The sequence below is a fragment of the Triturus cristatus genome, chromosome 2_2 (genome assembly GCF_964204655.1).
Source record: "Triturus cristatus chromosome 2_2, aTriCri1.1, whole genome shotgun sequence".
Taxonomy (NCBI): domain Eukaryota; kingdom Metazoa; phylum Chordata; class Amphibia; order Caudata; family Salamandridae; genus Triturus; species Triturus cristatus.
This window is the reverse complement of record NC_140582.1, coordinates 861,346,145-861,367,586: the sequence shown is the minus strand read 5'-3', so window position 1 is coordinate 861,367,586 and position 21,442 is coordinate 861,346,145. Positions and strand designations below refer to the sequence as shown.

At 44.3% G+C, this 21,442-nt stretch overlaps 1 protein-coding gene across 2 annotated transcripts in view; it reads right to left on the bottom strand.

Moving 5' to 3' along the window:
- Nucleotides 1-14,754: 14,754 nt before the first annotated feature.
- The window catches only part of TMEM156 (transmembrane protein 156), a 241,420-nt gene continuing 234,732 nt past the window's right edge, over nt 14,755-21,442 (bottom strand). The window contains exon 7 of one of the 2 annotated variants that reach the window (XM_085642254.1): nt 14,755-15,736. In XM_085642254.1, the coding sequence (XP_085498380.1) occupies nt 15,672-15,736 (65 nt within the window). In that variant the 3' untranslated portion in view covers nt 14,755-15,671. The remainder of the gene's footprint in view (nt 15,737-21,442) is intronic. The other variant, XM_085642253.1, reaches the window with a different exon arrangement.

Genomic DNA, 21,442 nt, shown 5'->3' with positions numbered 1-21,442 from the left:
TGCGCTTGACCCAGCCATCCACCCACCCCCTCCCGCCGTACTGTCTCATGACCCATCTATGTAATCCAGCGTGCCCTACATGCAATCCGACCCGCATCCGTCTCCCAGCAATATCAGGACATGAACATGGAAATTACAGTGCTTGAAGCGTGGTCTGCGCCAACCAGTGCGTAAAGGGCTCCCAGATATCCTTTGGCCTGGATCGCATCGGCATCAGCTCCCAATATAGCGCTAGCTGCGACTGGCAATATACTACGCTTCGAACCCAGTCCCTAATATTAGGCGCTGTAGCCACCCCCCAGTGCATCGCAATTTGGCGTTTGGCCAGTAGGATAAGCATCGCTGGCAACTTCCGGTGCTTGGGTTTGACCATAGGCAATATACCTAGCAGTGTAGCCTGCGGGGTGCATGGGAGCTGCAGACCAGTGATTGTTCCCACTATGTTCATCACTTTGACCCAGAAAGCCGCCAGCGGGGGACAGTCCCACGCCATATGTATGAAGGTCGCCCCGCCCGCGTGACACCGCCAGCAAGCATCGGAATCTCTCAATCCCATGCGGTGGAGCCGGCAAGGGGTACGATATACCATATGAATATATTTAAAATGTATCAGGCGAAGTCGGTAATTGGGGGATAGGACCCCCAGGAGTCTGCAGCATAGATCCCAGTGTTCATCAGAAATGTCGGCACCCAATTCCGCAGACCACAGCCCACGGGCCGCCGGGATCACTACGGGATGGCTATATTGCATACGTTGGTACAATCTGGATATAAGCTTGCGTCCTGACTCCACCGCTAGCACGTTCTCCAGGGCTGGCAAATCTGGCGGAGGAGCCGGAAACGTAGGAAACAGTTTTTGACCTGTGTGGCGTAACTGGTAGTAAAGTAGTGTGTCCAACAGCGTCGGAGCTTCCTCGCCACACATCTGCTCCAACGTGATGAAGGACCCCCCGGGAATAAATCTCCCACTGTGCGAAGGCCGTGCGCCGCAGCCCGCTCGCCAGTGCGCATATTTTGCAGCGGGGACCACATCGGGTTATTTTGCAGCGGCATCGATCCGGCATACAAGAGGTCCAGTCCAGCCCTGCGCCGCAGCCCATCCCAGGCCCATCTAAGTGCGTGCACCGGGTCTATGTCGGTGCATCTCCGCTTGTGCGGGCATATAGGGCCACGGCGAGTGGCAACGGTGCCGCTCTATCCGTTTCTATCGCCACATGTGGCTGGAACGGCGTTGGGTGGACCCAGTGGTGTAAAAACTGTGCCTGCGCGCAGTAGGCATAGAGTGGGAAATCCGGCGCCGCCAGGCCTCCCTGCCACTGCGGGAGAGTGAGGGTCTCCCACGCCACCCTCGGCTGCTTACCACCCCACGCCAGCTCCACCATCTGCGAGCGCAATTGGCGCAAAAAACTAGCAGTCAGGGGCAGCGGAATGTTCCCGAAGAGATATAAGAACTTCGGCAGGATGACCATCTTGGCCACTGCAATCCTGCCTGCCAGTGAAAGGGGCAAATGCTTCCAGCGGCCGACCCGCTCCTCGACCCAGACCAGTGCCTGCCCATAATTCTCCGACCATATTTGCTGCATATCAGTGCTGATCCAGACCCCCAAGTATCGCACCGGTCCGTCCGCCCACTTCAGCGGGCAATTCGGGGAAAAGCGAGTCGTCCCGGCCGTCAAAGGTAGAATAACCGACTTCTCCCAATTTATGGTTACACCCGATAGCAAGCCATACTCTATCAATTCTCCGGTCATGGGCGAAAGGTTTTCCTGCGGGTCGGTTACATATAAAGTAATATCATCCGCATATAGAGACACGGTCAGTGCCCTCGATGAAAAGCCAATGCCCCGGTTTGCGTGGTGCTGTCGGATACGAGCCGCCAAGGGTTCTGTGGCGATGGCAAATAGCAGGGGCGATAAGGGGCAGCCCTGTCTCGTACCCCTCCCGATGGCAAAGGGCGCAGAGACGAGCCCGTTCACCCGTACCCGGGCAGTGATGTTGGTATACAGCAAGCGAATATAGCCAATGAATGCCTCACTCATACCCATTCGCTGCAGCAAGGGAAACAGGAATCCCCATTCCAGGGAGTCGAACGCTTTTGTTGCGTCCAACAGCACCGCTACGGCTTGTACATGCGGGGCTAAGTAGTGTAGCACACCAAATAAGGTTCGAAGATTGTGAGACGTAGAGAGGCCCGGCACAAAGCCCGATTGGTCAGGGCGTATCATAAGTGGCAGTACCGGTTGCAACCGCAATGCTAGCATTTTCGCGAAGATCTTTGCATCCGTATTAATTAAGGACAGCGGCCTATAGGAATCGCAGTGTTGCGCGTCTTTATCCGGTTTTAAGAGGGCGATAATGACCGCCTCTCTCATCGATTCCGGGAGCACACCCGCTTCAACGGCCTCAGCATATACTGCCAGTAGTTTGGGGGCCAGCAGTTCCGCATATTCCTTGTAGAATTGCGCCGGTAACCCATCCGGTCCTGGCGCTTTCCCGGCCGCCAATGCGCCTATCGCCTCTTTAACGTCTTCTATCTCGAAGGGGCGATCAAAGTACCCCTTTTGGTGTGCATTGAACCAAATGAGCTGGATCGTATCAAAGTATCCCGACAGCTCCGTCAGCGGCGGCGCCCCCCGGGTACGGTACAATTCTTTATAAAAAGTCCGAAATGTGTCTAGAATCGTTGGAGGAGTATACGCATGTCCACCCTCCGGTGTCGCCACTGAGGAGATGAAGGTGGATGGCCTCTGCGAACGCAGCAATAGAGCGAGCGTCCTGCCCGGTCGGTCCCCCTCGCCATATCTGCGGGCACCTTCTCCTCCCGCTTAGTGTATCCAACCAGGGCTCGATCGCAATCAGCCTCAAACTTTGACCAGGTCAAACGGGACCAGATGTTCCAAGTTGGCGCTATATTCTTGAGTACAATAAAGTGGTTAATCTTTAAAAATTGGTATCTCCAGTTTCCTATATTGGATTATGTGTCATTTGGGTGTCATTTTAAAGATAAGAATAGTTCCTATTTTTATAAATTGGTGTGGGATTTGTATTATGTGTAGTAGTGTCTTATTTATTTAATGAATTGGATTATTTAAATGCTTTACATACTTGTCTCCTGAGTTAAGCCTGCCTGCTCGCAGCCAGATTCCAAGGGTTTAGCCAGGGGCTAATGTAATGAGACCTGGTCTGGACCTTTATATTGCGTGGGTGGCCTATTGCTAGTGATAGGTGCATACTTACCCCTACCAATAACCCATCCTACAACATATGGTGTTATCTGTGAAAGAAGATTGGTAAGGGTGTAGAAGATTGTGAAGTGAGAAATTATTATTATTATTATTATTTGGAGTTTTATATCGCGCACGGTTACCCTTGAGCATCCCAGCGCTATCCATAGATCAACCACCGCCCAACACATGACACATTAGGCTGGGAACAAATGAGTTTTTAATAGTTTGCGGAAGCGCAGAGTGCTGATCTCTGCCCGCAACACGAGTGGAAGCGAGTTCCAAGCGGAAGCCGTATTCACTGAGAACCTTCTCCCTCCGGTGCGGGCTCGCCTTACTCTAGAAGACTGGAGGAGGAATTTATGATCCGAGCGGAGAGCCCTTGCTGCTTTATAGGGTTGGATCATGTTCCTCAGGATCGCTGGACCCTTCCCCTGCAGACTCTTCTGTGCCATGCAGAGTGCTTTAAAGGTTACTCTTTCCCGCACCGGGAGCCAGTGCAGCGCCTTCAGTGCCGGTTTGGCGGACTGCCTTCTGGGAACATTGATCAGCAGTCTGGCCGCTGCATTTTGCACCTGCTGCAACTTCTTAAATGTGGATTCCGGCGCGCCCAAGAAGAGTGCATTGCTGTAGTCCAGCCTCGAAATGATGAGCCCCTGTATAAGCAGCTTACGGGAGGTCTCAGGGAGGAGTGACAGAATCCTGCGGGCTGACCGGAGCATACCAAAACATGTACCCGCGGTCTCTTTGGCGTGTGTTCTAAACGTCAAGTCCTGCTCCAGCCACACCCCCAGGCTCTTAATCTCCTTCTTCGGGCTGGGAGGAGCTCCCATGCAGTCGGGCCAGCTACTGGGGGACAGGGAGAAGGAAGATTGACCTAAGATCATAAGCTCGGTCTTTGAGCCATTCAGTTTAAGGGATGAATTACACATCCACCCAAACACTTCCTCCAGGCAGGAATGGAGCACCGCTGGTTGCTTCTCTAACTGAGAGAGCCCCACCACCATCTGCGTATCATCCGCATAGCTGATGATGTTAAAGCCAAACGGAGACACCACATCCTCCAGGGGGGCCATATATACATTAAATAATGTAGGGCTCAACGACGAGCCCTGGGGAACCCCACACTGGAGGGCAAAGGGGGGCGACTTCTCGTTTCCTTCCCAAACTTCAAATGACCGTCCTCCTAAAAAGGAGGCAAGCCATCCCAGGGCCATCCCTGTGACACCCAACCCTTCCAGCCGCTGGAGTAGTACCTGATGATTCACGGTATCAAAAGCCGCACTCAGGTCCAGGAGGATCATTGCCACTGACCCTCCTGCATCCAGAATGCACCTGGCTTCCTCCACCATGGCCAGAAGGGCGGTGTCTGTGCCCTGTCCAGGACGGAATCCCGTCTGGGAATCCCGTAACCGGCCATTGGCCTCCAAGAAATTCGAGAGTTGGTAGTTGACCAGTCTTTCAGCCACCTTGCTCACGCCTGGGAGCAGGGAAATCGGCCTAAAATTAGCCAGGTCAGTGGGGTCAAGGCTCGGCTTCTTCGGGAGGGCCTTCACGACCGCTCCTTTCCATCCAGGTGGCACCACCCCCTGCGATAGCGACAGGTTAATCAGCTCGGTCACTGGGGCCACGATGGTCGGCGCAACCTGTTTTAAATATCGCATCGGGACAGGGTCCTTGGGAGAGCCACTCTTCAGTTTCCCAAGCACATTCAACACTTCCTCCGCAGTCAAAGGCCAAAAAGGTCCAGCTCAGCTGCTCCTACCCTTTGCTGAGCAGTTGGCTCTGCCACTGCAGTTAGCTGAGGGAGTGAGCGTAGGATGGTCTCAATTTTGGAATTGAAGTAAGTAGCCAGCTCCAGGCATTTCCCTTGGGGATTGTCATAAATAACCAGTGGGTCGGGGGTTTTTAGCAACTCCTTCATCACTTTGAAGGACTCTCTCGAGGAACAAGTGGCTTTACAAATTCTTTCATCAAAGTATTTGATCTTAGCCTCCCTTATCGCGTTCTTGTACGATCTCATGGCTGAGCGATAATTGTTCCTACTTGTTATCCCCCAATCCTTCCTCCACCCCCGTTCTAGCCTTTTGCAGCTCTTTCTCAGTGCCCTCAGCTCAGGAGAGTACCATGGGGCCGAGCCCGCTCTCTTATCCCTGATGAACATCTTTTTCTTTGGGAGAATGGCGTCTAGGGAGCTACTCAACCAGCTCTCCAGGCTGGCATCCGCATCCACCGGGTCAGACCCCCCTTGGGGGCATGTTGACTCCAAGTGGGCCGCCCATTTATCCATAGGAAGCCTCGACCAAGCTCTATCCATCCTAAATGTCCTGGGTGTGGGGAGATCCCAAACCGCAGGAGCCCAGCTGACTAAGACCAAGAAATGGTCTGTCCACGGTAGGGCAAGGGGAGGTAGGGCGGTTAGTTGCTCCATATTTGAGAAAATTGGGTCAAGCAGATGACCCTTTTCATGGGTCGCACCTAAATTAATTCGTCTCATCTGCATAGCGCCCAGGTCACACTGCAGGTCAGTAGCCGGCAGGTCCATTGAGTCCTCAAAATGGAGGTTCAGGTCTCCTAACACGACAAAATTCGTAGCAGAGGAAGCTATGCAGGTAACAGATTCCATTAGTGAATCAATGAAACCGGCCACTGCCCCAGGGGGGCGATAGACAAGGAGACCTGAAATGGCGACCGTGGGGGACAGCCGGAGGGAGAATTGACAGCTTTCGCAGTCCTTAACCCCGGCCTCCTGCGCTTTACAACTGAGCGTATCCCTGTACAGAATAGCCATACCCCCTCCCCGCCCTATGGGTCTGTCGAGATGGAAAATCACAAATCCCGGCGGGAGGGCTCGGACCATATCTGGGCCGGATGTGGACGTGATCCATGTCTCCGTTAAAAATAAGACATCAAGATCATAGTCCAGAATTAATGAGTTAATTTCTGTGGAGTGACAGGGAAGTGACCTACAGTTCAACAGAACAAATTCTAACTTTTTTCTAGCCTTATGGGCCCCAAGCCCTGGGCTACACACCTTACAACTTACAAAAGGTTGCCCATCCTTCACAATGAACCCACATGTATCCGATTTAGGGGGTCGCAATGACAAGAGATCAATCGTGGCATACCTGATGAAACTACCCTGCAAAGATGTAACAACGGGCATAATGGCAGGCCCTAGGCCCGGACGGGCACAGACGGGCTTTCCTCTGGCGCTCCTCCGGCGCCCCGCTGCGCGCATTCGCTGCGCGCCTGCATTCTAGGAAAAGTAAATAGGAAGTGGCAGGGGATACGAGCCAAGGAATAGACCGCAAAGCACCCAATCGTGGTGTCCGCGTGTCTAGCCCTCACAAGATGGCGGGCGGAAGTATTCCGGCGAGAATAGCCCAGCTAGCCTGTAAATTTGAGGGTTAGCAGGTAAGCAATCAAAAAGTATAATCACGAGTGGTGGATTAATAAATTAGCACTCTAATCACACAGATTAATTAAAATGTACACGAGCATACAAAACAATTTTAAAACTATCTAAAAAGCGGAGCTAGCCTCCAGCAGCCTAGGTAAAGTGCAGTGTGTCAATAGCAGCAGCAGTGTGTCAGTAAATAGATCTAATCGGCCCCGCGCCGAGAAAGGCTCCTAAATAGCTTTTGCCAGGGGATACGAGCCAAGGACTAGACCGCAAAGCACCCAATCGTGGTGTCCGCGTGTCTAGCCCTCACAAGATGGCGGGCGGAAGTATTCCGGCGAGAATAGCCCAGCTAACCTGTAAATTTGAGGGTTAGCAGGTAAGCAATTAAAAAGTATAATCACGAGTGGTGGATTAATAAATTAGCACTCTAATCACACAGATTAATTAAAATGTACACGAGCATACAAAACAATTTTAAAACTATCTAAAAAGCGGAGCTAGCCTCCAGCAGCCTAGGTAAAGTGCAGTGTGTCAATAGCAGCAGCAGTGTGTCAGTAAATAGATCTGAGATATACTCCAAAATGTAAAGTCAGAATACAAGGGAAAGATTTGGAACTGATGGCAGATTTAGGATCTCCATGGACTATTATTACATCCATATTTTCTAAAGAAATTCAAAGATGTGTGGAGTTTGGAGGAAAAGAATCTGATATCATAGCAGAAAGTGTTTTGTTCTAGTGTGTAAGCCCTTCCCAAATGTAAATGAAGTGGTATGAATGCTGGAAGGGGCTACAATATTCTCCACCTTAGACCAGAGGTCAGTATTTTATCAGATTGAGTTGATGGATGATTCACAGCATCTCACTCATTTGTTACGCTGCAGGAACTTTTCCAGGGTAGGAGGATGCCCTTTGGGTTAGCCTCTACAGCATCTGTATTTCAAAGGGAAATGGTCCATTTATTCAAAGAAATGCACGGATCTGTAAAGTGTTTTTAAGATAACATTCTCATATATTCTAGAAATGAAAAAGAGCATCTTGAACACATCAAAAGAGTCTGTGAAGTGTTGGGAAAAAATGGATTAACATTGAAAGAAAACAAATGTAAATTATTTTGTAGTCCTGTAGAGTAATTCGGACATACCCTGTCAGGTGAGGGTGGGATACCTAAAAGTGTTTGGTGAAAAAACTACTTTCATTTGCAGGTTTATGTGAGAACTGTAGTAAATTTATAAAGAATTTTACCACAAAAAAGGAACCCCTCAGGGAGCTTACTTGCAAACATGTGGAATTTGCATGGACAGATATTCAGCAAACTGCATTTGAGTTAATCAAAAATGAAATAGCTGAGTCACCTACTTTAAAACCCTATTGTATGAACAAGGAATGTATCATCACGATGGATGCTAGTATGGATGGCATTTGCGGAGTTTTATCCCAGAAGTGTGATAAAGATGTCTGGAATGTAGCGTTTTCCTCTCGCAACCTCAACAATACTGAGAGGAAGTATGCTATAATAGAAAAGGGGTTGTTAGCATGTGTGTGGGCCACTGAGCGCTTTCATAATTATATTTAGGGTTTTCGTTTTACTTGTTGAACTGACCATAAACCACTTGTAGGGATCCTTTCACTTGGGGGAGGCTGGAATGCCATTACATGCATTGTCAGGCTTATGTCAAGGTTGCAGGAGAATTGCTTTACAGTAGAATTTGTGCCTGGTAAAAGTAATAAAGTAATGTAATGGCAGATCGTTTGTCCAGACTACCGTACACTGACGACAAGTGTGAGATGGAAACTATTGAGATGAACATGGTGGCTAGCATATCTGATCTTGTATCAGACAAGTTCAGGATTACTGATGAAGAGAAATGGGCTGAGTATAACGAAAATGATGATCTTTTCAAAGCAGTAAAAGGTTTTGTGATGGAAGGATGGCCTAACAATAGTGATATTCCAGGGGAAGTGGTACCGTTTTCAAAATGGTGCAGGAGTTGGAAGTGGAAGGTGGTATGCTTTTTACAGCAGGAAAGTGCATCCCACCTAAAGGCATGCAAGATACCATTCTGAGGTTGGCTTTTGAAGGACATCCTGTTATGTCCTCTATAAAGAGGCTTATAGGTACATATTTTGGTGGCCAGGTTTAGATAGAATGACTGTCAGGGTAGTGAGAGAATGTGAATTGTGTGCCAACAGTGAAAAGATGTTGAGAACTGTGCCTGCTCCTCTTCAACCTGTTGCCTGGCCAGAGTTTCTAAGGGAAAAGGTAGGGTTTGACATTTCAGGACCTTACTTTTTTTGCCTCATGATGGTTCTTTCGCATTAGTTTTGGCGGATTATCATTCGATGTGGCCCGAGGCTAAGTTTCTTCCTCAAGCTACCACCAGTGCCATTATTTGATTTTTCAAATACATTTTTGCAAGAGAAGGATACCCAGAAGTTTTGAATATGGATAATGGGGTTCAGCTTAAATCCTGTGAAATGGAGTTTTCTTAAGTATAGTTACATTTGTAATATCACTACGGCATTATATGAACCACAGAGTAATGAGAGAGGTTTAACAGGGTTTTAAAGCAAAGAATCAAATGGGTACGTGGGTTTGGTGGTGATTGGAAGCATAATTTGAGAGATAAACTGTGGTTGTACCATATTACTACACAAACCACTATGGAAGTCAGCCAGTTTAAGTTTTTTAAGGGAAGAGATCCTGTGTCTAAGTTGTGTCTCTGGTGGTTCAAAAAAAATAGGGGAAGGAGTAGGGAATCTGGATAAAGGGGTGGTTGGCATGAGAGTAAAAATAAAAAAAGGAGAAAGTCAAACAAGCATATGATGCCAAGTGGAAGGTTAAAGAACCAAAGAACCTCTGTTTTGGATGGGTTCAAATCACGTGGCCTTGATGGCTTAAAAATGGCTTTTTATAAAGCCTTCAAACAACAACTTGCTCCCCACCTTTTAGCACTATATTCAGAATCTCTAGCTGCTGGTATATCACCACCTACGCTACGTGAACCAGTTCTTACACTTGTGTTGAAACCTGGCAAAGATCCCCATCTCTGCCCCTCCTATCAACCCCTCTCCATTTTAAACCTGCATAATAAAATTTTAGCTACCAGATTGTCTCCTTTAATGGAAGATTATATCCCCTGTCCAATCCAACTTTGTTCCCCATAGATCCACTTCCCTCAACTTATGCACCATTTTTGCAGTTCTTAATAAGATCTCCCCAACAACACCTGCTGTAGTTGCTTTGTTGGTTGCCTAAAAGGCATTCGACTCCCTGGAGTGGCCCTTTCTAAAGGTAGTTCTGGTTAAACTGGGCATCCCCGCCACTTTTGTCTCTCTGCTGTTGCTTTTATAGTCCAACCCTGTGGCTCGTCTACGGGTCAATGGCTCGTATCATGAGAGGGACCAGGCAGTGATGCCCCCTATCCCCCCTCCTCTTTATCATTGCAATATACACCCTAGTCTGTTATATGCAGGAACGCCATTCCCATTGTGGCCTTCAACTTATTTACGGTCCCCTTCTTCTCTCCTTTTACACAGATGACATTTTATTATGTATTTGCCACCCATCAGACAACCTTTCTCCATTTATGCAGAATATTATCCATTTCAGCAATCTACCTGGGCTTCAGATCAACTGGAGCAAATTTGAGATCTTTCGGACGCAGCTTAACCTGCCCCTGCTGACTATCCTTTAACATGTGCAACAGATAGCACCAAATATTTAGACATCTGACTCCATAGAGATAGAGACCTGATATTGCAGCTCAATTACAGACCTATACTTGCTGATCTTACCACTCAGGTAGAGCGCCGGATTAATTTGCCGCGCTCCCTGGTGGTGTGTGGTTGCTTGTTCCGCCAAAAACAACTAAACCGGATCGGAGTGCACGATCTCTTCATTCCTATGTCAACAGCCACACAAGGATGACGCTTACATCAGGCAGTTTTATGCGGACAGCGGAAGCACAACGCAATATCAAAGCGCATGGTACAGTTTCTATCGGCGTCCCAGGTGTAAATCATTTATAGGCTAATGACACAATTTACCACCGGACCGCTCACCATATATATATACCGAGCTGCCTCCCCAAGCCATACACCAGCGGGGAAGCAGTGAGGAAGTACCTAGGAGCATCACGACGGACGCACCTTGATGTAGTAAGGGGATGTATGGATGTGTGATTGAGCTACTTGGTGGAACAAGCAATCACTACAAATAAGAGTGAATGCAATTGTATGCATTCTTTTAATTTTCACCTTTTTAATTTTCTCCAACTTAATTTGACATACAGAGTTTGACTATAGGGGTCCCTCTACTCCTCCCTTCCCATGGGACATTCCCATACCTCTAATGGGGTAAGAGTGTGAGCTGGTCTCACAACTATTTTGTGAGCACCACGTATGCTCACCACATGCACTTAAATGTACCACTTGCATGTTGTTTCTTCATCTGATTCCTTCCTAACCACTATGAGTGTATTTAAAATTGTTTTACTTATACTGTGATATGTTATTGTCTTACAGGTGTTCCGAAAATGTTATGGTAGAGTTACACTAGAGCCAACCTACGTGAGTGGTTTCGTCTTTGTCTCTTAGAGTCAAGATAGGAGCCCTTCTCTCACTTACGCCCTGATGAATGCCATGGACCCTCCTGACCGTAGTGGCAGAAACATGTTGGCAACACAGATGGTGATGGGGTACCAGACCCCTAATCTCCACAATTCTTTTTAATATCGAGCACGCTTTGCACTATTAAAGCCTTCACGCAGGATTGTGCATCGATTTTTAACATCACTCACCTACTGTTTTCAGCACGAGCCCCCACTTAGTTATAGAAGTGTCTCTCTGTCTCCAGGTGTAGGCCCGCCCTTTATCAAACATGGTTTTTAAAGGGCGAGGACTGCCGATGATGAAGCATGACACCTAATTGTGTGTGAGGCCAGTCCATACATTTTTTTGAGATGTCCAGCACCACCTACTCATCGGCATAATGTGCCTCAACTTTTGGTAAGAATCAGACTCTGAGTCAGGGTAGCTTCTTGTTGTGTGATATAGATCTCCAGAATATACCACCTCTGCATCGCCATGAAGCCTGATACTACTACACGCGGACGGGAGGCCTTGACGGTGGATCTGGGATTTTCCCTCACAGATAAAACATGGCCTTACTGTTGCCCACAGACCCACCACATATCAGTTAACCATAGACACAAACTGTTACATTTTAAATTCCTACAACACGCCTATCTCTCCCACTCCGATATTGCCAGATTCGATCCTGCAAGGTCCGACCACTGTCTCAAATGCCTGTCCCCGAAAGCAGATTTCCCATATCTGACATGGATCTGCCCGATGATATCCATGTATTGGGCATATGTTTTCACCCATGTCTCAGCCATGGCCTGATCACACCGGATCCTCTTTTATCTCTTTTAGGGCACACTAGGGATATACCAAGGTCCACACATCGATTGATCTCGATGACATTTCTATTGGCCAAGCGTGAGATTGCTGTCCACTGGGGCAGTAACAGGGTTCCTATCCCTTTAGCCTGGCTTAAAAGTATGACATATTGTGATAGCATCAGCAAGGAATATGCACTCCTACAACCACTCTTACAACCCCTCACATCTCGCCCTAGAGACTTTGGGCAACCCCTATAAGATTATCTACGTATCCTTGAACACAATTCTACAGACTGAATTAGGTGCCAACCCCTCCTCCCACGCTTGAGCCCCTTCCCATCCCAATATAACTTTTGCCATCTCTATGCTTTTATGTTTCAATATTCACATTGACCATGTTGATTTGCGATATTTTTTCCTACATTAATTTACGATGGTACTCTTTACTCCTCGATGCATCTTCAGGATATATTTCTATGATGTGCTTCTTTATTATTATGTTGTTGTCATCTTGACAGTTTTTGAAAATCAATAAATACATTAAAAAAATAAAACAACCTGTGTTTGAGGTTGGTGATTGGGAGCAAGTAAGGAAACTTGAGGTTGTGGGGCAGGTGTGCACCTAAATTTGGCAAAGCTATGAGGGTAGTCAAGGTTTACAATAACAGTGTGGTTACCCAGGATGGAAAAAGTGTGGAATGTGAGGAGAATAGAGAAGTTTAAAAGTAATAGGAGTGATTCTAGTGACCAGAATGGAAGAAGTTATTTTGTGAAGATAAGTAAATGTCCTGACGCTATGTATGGCTGCCAGAATGATTAGCACTACTAGCAATAGTGAGGTGGAAGCCGTTGATTCTAATGTTGCTCAAATGTTTGATGTATGGGATTCTTATCTTGCACGCTCTCATGAGGTTCAGGAAGTGAAGACAAATGATATCTACGACTCTGTGGCTTCCAGAGTTAAAGAAGTTTATTGTTACATTTGTCCGCTTGGGAGATATAAAGATTTTGTATAATTTAGTTACCCTTTAGACATTGTTTTGTATGCTTTCATTTCAGGGCGAAGATATGTTATATTTTGGGAAATATATCTTTTGTTATACTGTTTGTATTGTTTTGTTTTGAATATCGCACAGTGATTGCTTGCACGATGAACTCTGGAACTTCGAGCTCTGATTCAGCAAGCTTCTGTAGAATTCTGGACTGTTGGTGATGATACTGTGCTGCAGAAATAAACTTCGTTCCTGGAATTTGGAGTATTTGCTTCATTAGAGATGTGTTTTACAGGGAATTTTTGCGGAAGTTTCAGATAATTGAACCCAAATCATCAGTGGAAAATGTCAGACCTACTTGAAAAGACATAGTGGTGTGCATAAAATAAGTTGAGTGGGTACCCTGAAGCTTATGGTCAGACTGAACGCGTTAACTGTGCGATTCAGGATGCAATGCATAATGCTGTTGTAGGAGGGATACATTGGGGACAGCTTTGAAAGTGAAGTTGCTTTCTTACAGAGTTATCCAGAATTCGGTTATGGGATACTCTCCATTTGAGCAATTTAGGGCTCACAAACCTGGGTCATATTTGGCTCATTGATGGCTCAAACGTGAGCTGGGTATTTCAAGCAGAACAGTGCATCAGGATCTTATTTTACATGAAACTGTGTGTCAAACAGTAAACAAGTACAAGCAGGGAATGGCACTGAGCATGGGTGCTAAAAGAGGGATGGGGACAGGCAAGGAGTTGTGTGTGGGCCAGTTGGTGCATGTGAAGCTGTTGGGGTGGCACATTGGTACTGCTGGGACGCAGTCAAAGCCAATGAGAGCTGCAGAACTCTTCACAGGCAATCTTTGTTTATTACACAAGTGTTGTGCTCACAACCTGATAATTTGCATCTCTTTTGCCCTCTCCTTAGCGTTATTTCTGTGAGCGACAGTTGAATCAATAACCCACACATTTATTTGTCCCTTCTTTTCTGTTTTGTTTTTTCCCAAGCCTCTCACAACAAAATGCCTTTAGAAAGAATGTGAAATGTAGAAATGAATGTTTTCTCCTTTCATACATGACCAAACTTGCGTTTTCTTTCCCACGCAATGAACTGTAATAGCTGCTCTCCCTGTGTTTCATTTGTATTACACCAGGGGAATCTCTTCTGTATTAACAGGCTTTATTAGTGTTGATCTAACAGCAGCTCAAGACTATTCTTTTCTCTCTCTGATTATTATTTTCCGTTGCCCGTCCAAAGCGCAGAGATGCTCCTTTGGGGATCGATTCAGGAGCTATATAAATAAATAAATTACCGTTGATCTAACAGCATTGAATCCCTAAACCAGATCCAATATGAAGTGTCATCTTCTGTTTCTTTAAAAAAACATACTTGAAATGGATCTTTTTATCACCCCCACCCTACTCTCATCATCAAGAACTTGAAGGTGTTCTTCCAAATCTCAAACATTCCAAAGCTATTCCATTACTAGTGTGGCAACCCTTTGAAGTTTACATTTGTTCAAACCTTGTAGTTTTGAGTACAGGAGGTTTGGGTTCCTTATGAATGAAGGCGATGCAAGGAGTGATGGCAAAGACTGGTTCAACTTGGTTTCATTTACCACCCCGGAGGCAGAACTGCAGAAGTAGTTTGGGGGGAAGGGAGTTGATAGTAATGCTTTGGGAACCTGAGAAAACGGATAAACATCCTTAAAATAATACATTGCTACATATAACATTCTAAATTTCTATTTTCAGTCTTTTCATGCAAAGGATTCACAGCATCAATGAGGAATCAAAGGCCTGGAATGGCAATTTCTAAGTTTTGTTAGTTGTGACTACAAATGAATTAGAAAAATCCGCCGGAATACATTCTTAGCACTTTCAAACTTTATAAGAAGCAAAATGTTTTGGGTGTTTTTCAGCACTAAATTATTTTTAAACAAAAACATATCAACAATCTATGGCGTTGGTTTGTATTTTTTCAATAATATTAAATACATAAAGTACAGTAATAAGTTTACATTAGTCTTAAATAATCCTTGTTCTTCATTATGGAAAATGACTGATGCTTCATGATATACATTGACTGTAGATTTACTTGCTGAAGGTTATTTACTTTATTTTTATTTTACTCTTTTGTCTAGGGTTAGGGCAACTCAGTCACTTCAAAAAACACTTCAAGGAGGAGGTTACAAAATACACCTAGAAGGGTAATGAACTTAGATGAAAGTACAATGATATGTAGAAGTCAAAGTTTGAATATCAGCTGAGAAGCAGAATGGGAGAGATGTCTCTTGCTGAATAGGAGGAAATGTATTTCAGGATGAAGGAAACAATTTCCAGATGTAGGACCCTTAAGCATGGAACAATGACTCCCCCACAGTGTCTGTGTAGTGCAGCGGTAGTGGCTGCAGTCAATCGTATGCGTCGGTCCAGTTAGAATTTATATTCAGATCAAAAGTGCGATTTCCATGATTTATGTCACATTACATGATGAATAATTCACCTTGGGGAGGAGAGATACGTGTCCTTGTTCTCTGCCAATGGTTAATTCCCATCTGGCCATACTGTACTCTGTTCTGAGTTTCGACTGTGACGCCTTTTTCAGAAGCGGTCAGCACAAAGTTGTATCTGTTCCTAAATAGCGTTCTAACTAAAGACTTCCTCCAGCTCTTGCTCCGAGTAACGTATGACTGAGTTTCTTGTAGTCATATCTGTGAAATTATGAAAACAAATGACAGTCAGTGGACCATAGGAAAATTCATCACAAAACTGCCAAGCACTTACTGCAAAATCCTGCTGTGCCTTTTCCTGTCATTCTTTTTAATTAGAGCAATAGTAGCACCATTACATTATGTACAAAATTGCCAAATATTAGACTGTTCCAATACTTTGCCATTTACTCTCTTCCACAATTACTATTATATTCACCATCCGAAAGTCAACAGACAGGGCAATTTTTTTATTTATTAATGCCTGTCTGACAGAGCCCCATATACACCAAATCACTAAATTTAGGGCCAGATTTACGTAGCTTTTTTGAACTCGCAAATGGCACAAGCTATCAGCGAATCGCAAAACGGGTTAGCAATTCAGTATTAGGAAAGGGCGTGTTGAGGGCTTCCCTTCCTAATAGCGACTCGCAGTGGTACGTGTGAATGTTTGTAACGGAAATGCGGGCATAAAATATTCACATTTTACCGCCTACTTCCAGTAGGTGGTAACCCATTTGCAAATGGGAAGGGAGCCTCACGGGACACCTTCCCCTTTGTCAATGGTTGTAAAAACGTTTTAAGAGGAGGCATGGACTACTGCCTACTCTTAAAAAATGTAAAGAAGGCTTTTAATTTTTGTTTTTTAAACATATTTCATTTTCCCTTAAGGAAAACGGACTGCATTTAAAAAAAGAAACATTGCTTTATTTATAAGCGATCACAGACCTGGTGGTCTGCTGACCCCAGCGGGCCACCATTCCTGTGATTTTAGCGATTCCCAATGGGTCGCAAATTGTGACCTAACTCATGAATATTAATGAGGTAGGTCAATTTGCGACCCACTGGGAATCGCAAATAGCGTAAAACAAAATGTAGAACAATACCTTTTTCTGATTACTTAATTGCGAATTGCAAAACTTCACTATTAGGTAATCTCAACACAAACCTATGTGCATCTCACCCTTATTGTTTTATTGTTTCCTCAGATTACATAGCTTGTATGGCACTACCATGACATATACAAAGAATGAACACAATCAAAACATCACTGTGGCTTCAGAACAGGAATAAAAGCAAATTTAGCGAGCAGGAAAGATGTTCATCTTGTTTTTCCAAAAATAAAAATTTCTTCAAGAAATCAAAGGTTGACCATTAACAAATAACAGAAACATAACTGTTCAGCATCTACTAAAATAGGATGAAAAGATGTTATCTCTTGCAGGCATATTTCAAGTGTGGCTACACCTACATCAACAAGAAAATGTGGAGTTTATATGCAGCATGGTTAGATAATTTAATAAACATTATTTAATGAACACCACTGAAGGGATAACAGTGTGTTCTACAGTACAATAACAAGGGTGGTACTGTTTCTATTAATGTCACTCACATTTTACAAAGTTGAATATCTATATAAACCACACCAAAATTGCATTGTTTCTTGACATCTTATTGTTGTCTCAATGAAGGGCAGGCATTTCACCAAAACAACGAGAGGCTAAATAGGTCAGGAAGAATTGAAATGCGTGAGTCTCTCAACTTACACATACATCTTTCTAGCAGTAGATCAGCCATTTGAGCTACTTTACCACTGCTTAAGGAAAAGTAAACTTTCTACAATGTCATATGACTAGAGAAACAAATCGTGTGCTTCAAAGTCATATGTTGATACAACGCCAAAGTATATATGACATCTAGGATATACAGCCTGACAGTGGCATGAATACTTCTACTTAGTGTTAGGGGAACAACCTGGAGGAGATAGCTGCTCTGGGGCAGTAAGGGTCCCAGCCCAGCATTCTCAAGAATCTGCTATAAATTCATAAGTAAATGTAAACAACAGGTGACATTATCTTGTCTTAAGTAACACAAGCAAAACCTGTAAATAAATCCAACAATATTAATGTGTTATTGAACTGTCTGGTATTCAGCTGTTCACCAAGCATGGTATAGCCTTTTTTGCATGTATGTTACACGTACATGTGCATAATGTTTTAAGATCTGTCTTCAAACCAATGATCCTGATTAGCAGATTTTTTTATTTGCAAAGTGGCCAGATTTTCCAAAGTCATAGAAGTCTCATGGGAGTTTCATGCAAGTTGGCGTTGCTAGTGTGGTGAAATCCCAAAAACCTGCGATGTTGGGTGTTTATTAAAATTTATAGTACCTTTTCCCACAGTTATTTCACTTCTAAACTTACACCTGCCTATGGAAACTGCAGGTAGTGCAATACATTTGGGAAAGTACCACAAACATGCATGTTTTCAGGTATCTGCATAAAGAGAGTTTGCACAACAGTCTAGAAGTGAATGAAAAGAGAGAAATAAATAATCCTGCAAATGTACATTTAACCTAACCATCTACACTTGGGCTGGCAATCTAAATCCATAGGGTTGGCCTGGAGTAAATTTGTGAGTTTTGTGAACGGCAAAAAACTATTACAACTACACAAATTGTAGTAGTAGGTCTAATGTATGCACGGATGAAGCCATTTTGATGAATCTGATCCATTGTGATTTGAAGCAATTCTGCGCTTTTTCAGCTACCAAAGAGAGTGTATGCAATGTATCGTTAACGGCCAAAATGGCAACTAAAATGTAATAGGCATGGACTGAAACTAGTTAGCCTTAAATATCCAGCTCATGTAGGTGCCCACAGTTAAACCAGCACTGATAATGTTAAAAGTTTGCTCCACAGAACCATCTTCATGCCATAACTAGGGAAAATTTATAGAATAATTTCATGTTTATGGAGCAGAAGAACTAGTAGTATGATTTATAGATGCATTGCCAGTGACCATGAAGCAAAATCCTGCCAAGCCTTGCCTTATTTCTCTGCGAAAACAACTTTGGAGTTAAACCCAGGAGGTCTGATTCACAAGGGGAATCCGCGCTCGTGGCGGAGGCCCCGCAGTCGTCGGGGAGTGTCCGCACTCATTGAGCAATCTCCGTAATGAGAATTCTCATTGTGGAGATTCCACACCAAGGGCCATATGTAGGTACCTCAATACCGGTCGGTAACGGCCGAAAATCAGTAAATATCCCGTTACCGACCGGTATTGAGGCACTTGAGATGTAGGTGGCTGATTTCTGGAATCGGTATTTACCGAATCGGAATTTTAAGAAATCGGTAAAATACCGATTCGGTAAATTACCGAATCCAGAAATGCTATGTAGGGGCACTCAAGTGAGTGCATCATTGGTGTCTGGATTCGTTATTTACCACCAACTACAAGTTGATGGTAAATGACGAATACCTTTCAAAAAGCATTTTTGTGCTATTTGTAAAGTGCCATGTGGCAGACATACATGCCCTTAGGGCATGTATGTGCGCCACATGTGCACACATGCACGAATCAGGGGTGCAACAGGGTGTCAATGTGACACCCTGCCACCCATGATAATGCCTCCCCTATTACCGATTCGGTATTTACCGAATCGGTAATAGTAACTGGCTTCCCATTCATTCCTATGGGCCTGCAGGCCCATAGGAATGAATGGGAAGGGATGCATTATTACCGATTCGGTAAATACGATTCATAAATACCGATATTTACCGAATCGGTAATAATTACCGATTATTTACCTACATACTATTTACCGATTCATAAATACCGAATCGGTAAAATTCGGTATTTATGAATTGGTAAATAGTATGTTACCTACATATGGCCCCAAGTGAGGAGACTCACCCACTATTGCGGGGCCTCCGCTACAGGTGCGCAGGCCCTTTGTGAATTAGGCCCTGTGCGTTTCTGAAAGTTTCTGAGATCAAGATGGAACAAATGCTTGCAGGACTGGGATTTAAAGGGCATCATTGTCTGAACTCAATTTGAAATCCTAAATGGCAATAATAGGTCAAAAGCGATATTGGCATCACAGATTTAAATAGAGCCATCGAGCCTTAGTTATTAGCTTGGTTATTTGTAAGGTATACGTTATATAAATGTACATATAACTCGAAGCTATTGTTAAAGCAGATTTATTAATGTTACATTTTGCGTGTTTAGGTTAGCATAACTATGCCACAAAACCAACTTTACTAGGTCTGTGGTCTGGTTGTACCGACAGCTAGAAAACAGGCTTTTAAAAGTTGCACTGCATGTATGATTTCTCTCTAATACTGTGTTTTTCAATTTTCGTTAAATAGACGAAATATGATCATTTAGTGGTGATGTTTACTCGTGTTGTATCAACTAATGTGCTTTGGAGGAAGCTTGGTGGAGATGTTCTCCTGTGTGTCAAATTCAAGGCTATTGCTGCCTGCATCCATAACCGTATCGTTTTATTCATGTTAGTGGTTTATTGTTAATGTCACTTCCCTTTTATGTATCGTAAAGGAGACAACTTATTATTCATAATTTGGGAATTCTTTAGGGCTGCCTGTTTTATGTAACATAATTTCCGTAATGCTGATTGGTGTATATCATGTATCTTTATTAGTTCAGCCCATGATACCAACCCATGTTATATCAAGGGCATGATTCTCTACTGCTATGAAACTATAAAAAAGCTACTCTTTTGGCATGTGTGTCGAGCTTTTCCCTATTTCTCCCGAGGCAGACCTCATGTCGGTCCTCTTGCCGACTTTGTACTTTGAGATTTACAGAGCTTTTCTTTGCCTTCTTTCTGGGCAGTCCCTAGGTCAGATTGTCATTTGGCTCTATACATAGAATATTTCTGAAGGTTAAACTTATGTTATCCTCTTGCTTATTATAAAATATAACACTGCCTGACTAATAATCTTTTTGCTTTCTGTAATGTTTCTTAATTAAAAAAAAAAAAACCTTCATGCTTTGGACCATGGGTCTTGTCTTGTGTAGGTTTTCTTTTTTGCCTTGAGCCTCACCCTTTGGTACTCACAGGGCACCAATACATCTAGTCGGCCCTTTGAATTCATCCATACAAAGTACCACAGCAGAGAGCTATCCACGAGATAAGTGTATACTACTGGCACAGGGGCAAGGGATAGCAAAGAGAGAAGGTTGGTAGGGGCTATGGCGTGTTAGAGGAATATACCAGGGCAGAGAAAATCACGTAAAAAATGAAGCCTGGCACTGCTCCTTAGAGACCAGCAGTGGAGTTAGTTTTTCAAGAAGGAGTTGCCTAAAGACGAGTCTTTAGCTCCTTACGGAAGAAGAAAATGGTTTTTCCAAGACAGATTAAAACTGGGCTTACATTCTACAGTCTAGGTGAACAGTGGGAGAACGCTTGACCAGAGATGAATATGTAATCTCTGGCCCATTCATGTTTCCAAGCTACCGAACAAAAATAGTAAACTGGTGATCAACAAACAAAATGAGGCTGAAGAAGGTTGAATTTTGTCAGGAAAGAAGCTGCCCTAAGTACTATAGCACTACTTCACAATGGAAGATCTGTAAATGCACACCCACACACATACTTTAATGCATGGGTTTAAATATATTAGTTTTGGGAATACACATACTGTCGCAGAAACGGCACCAGTCACTGGTTTCCAGACATACTACTAGGAATAATCAGAGGGCCCATCCGTGGCTTCATTGAGGGCAGCCCTAAGGAAAAAAATATGGGAACACAAAAAAGCTAACATAGAAAGGGAATGGCTCAGAGTTTTCTCTCTGCTTAAGCAAAAGAATCTTGCAGGACTATGGAGACACATAAACCAGCTGAGCAGTCGATGGGCCCTGAGAGAAAATAGCGTAGCCAAAAAAGATTGGATGATTTA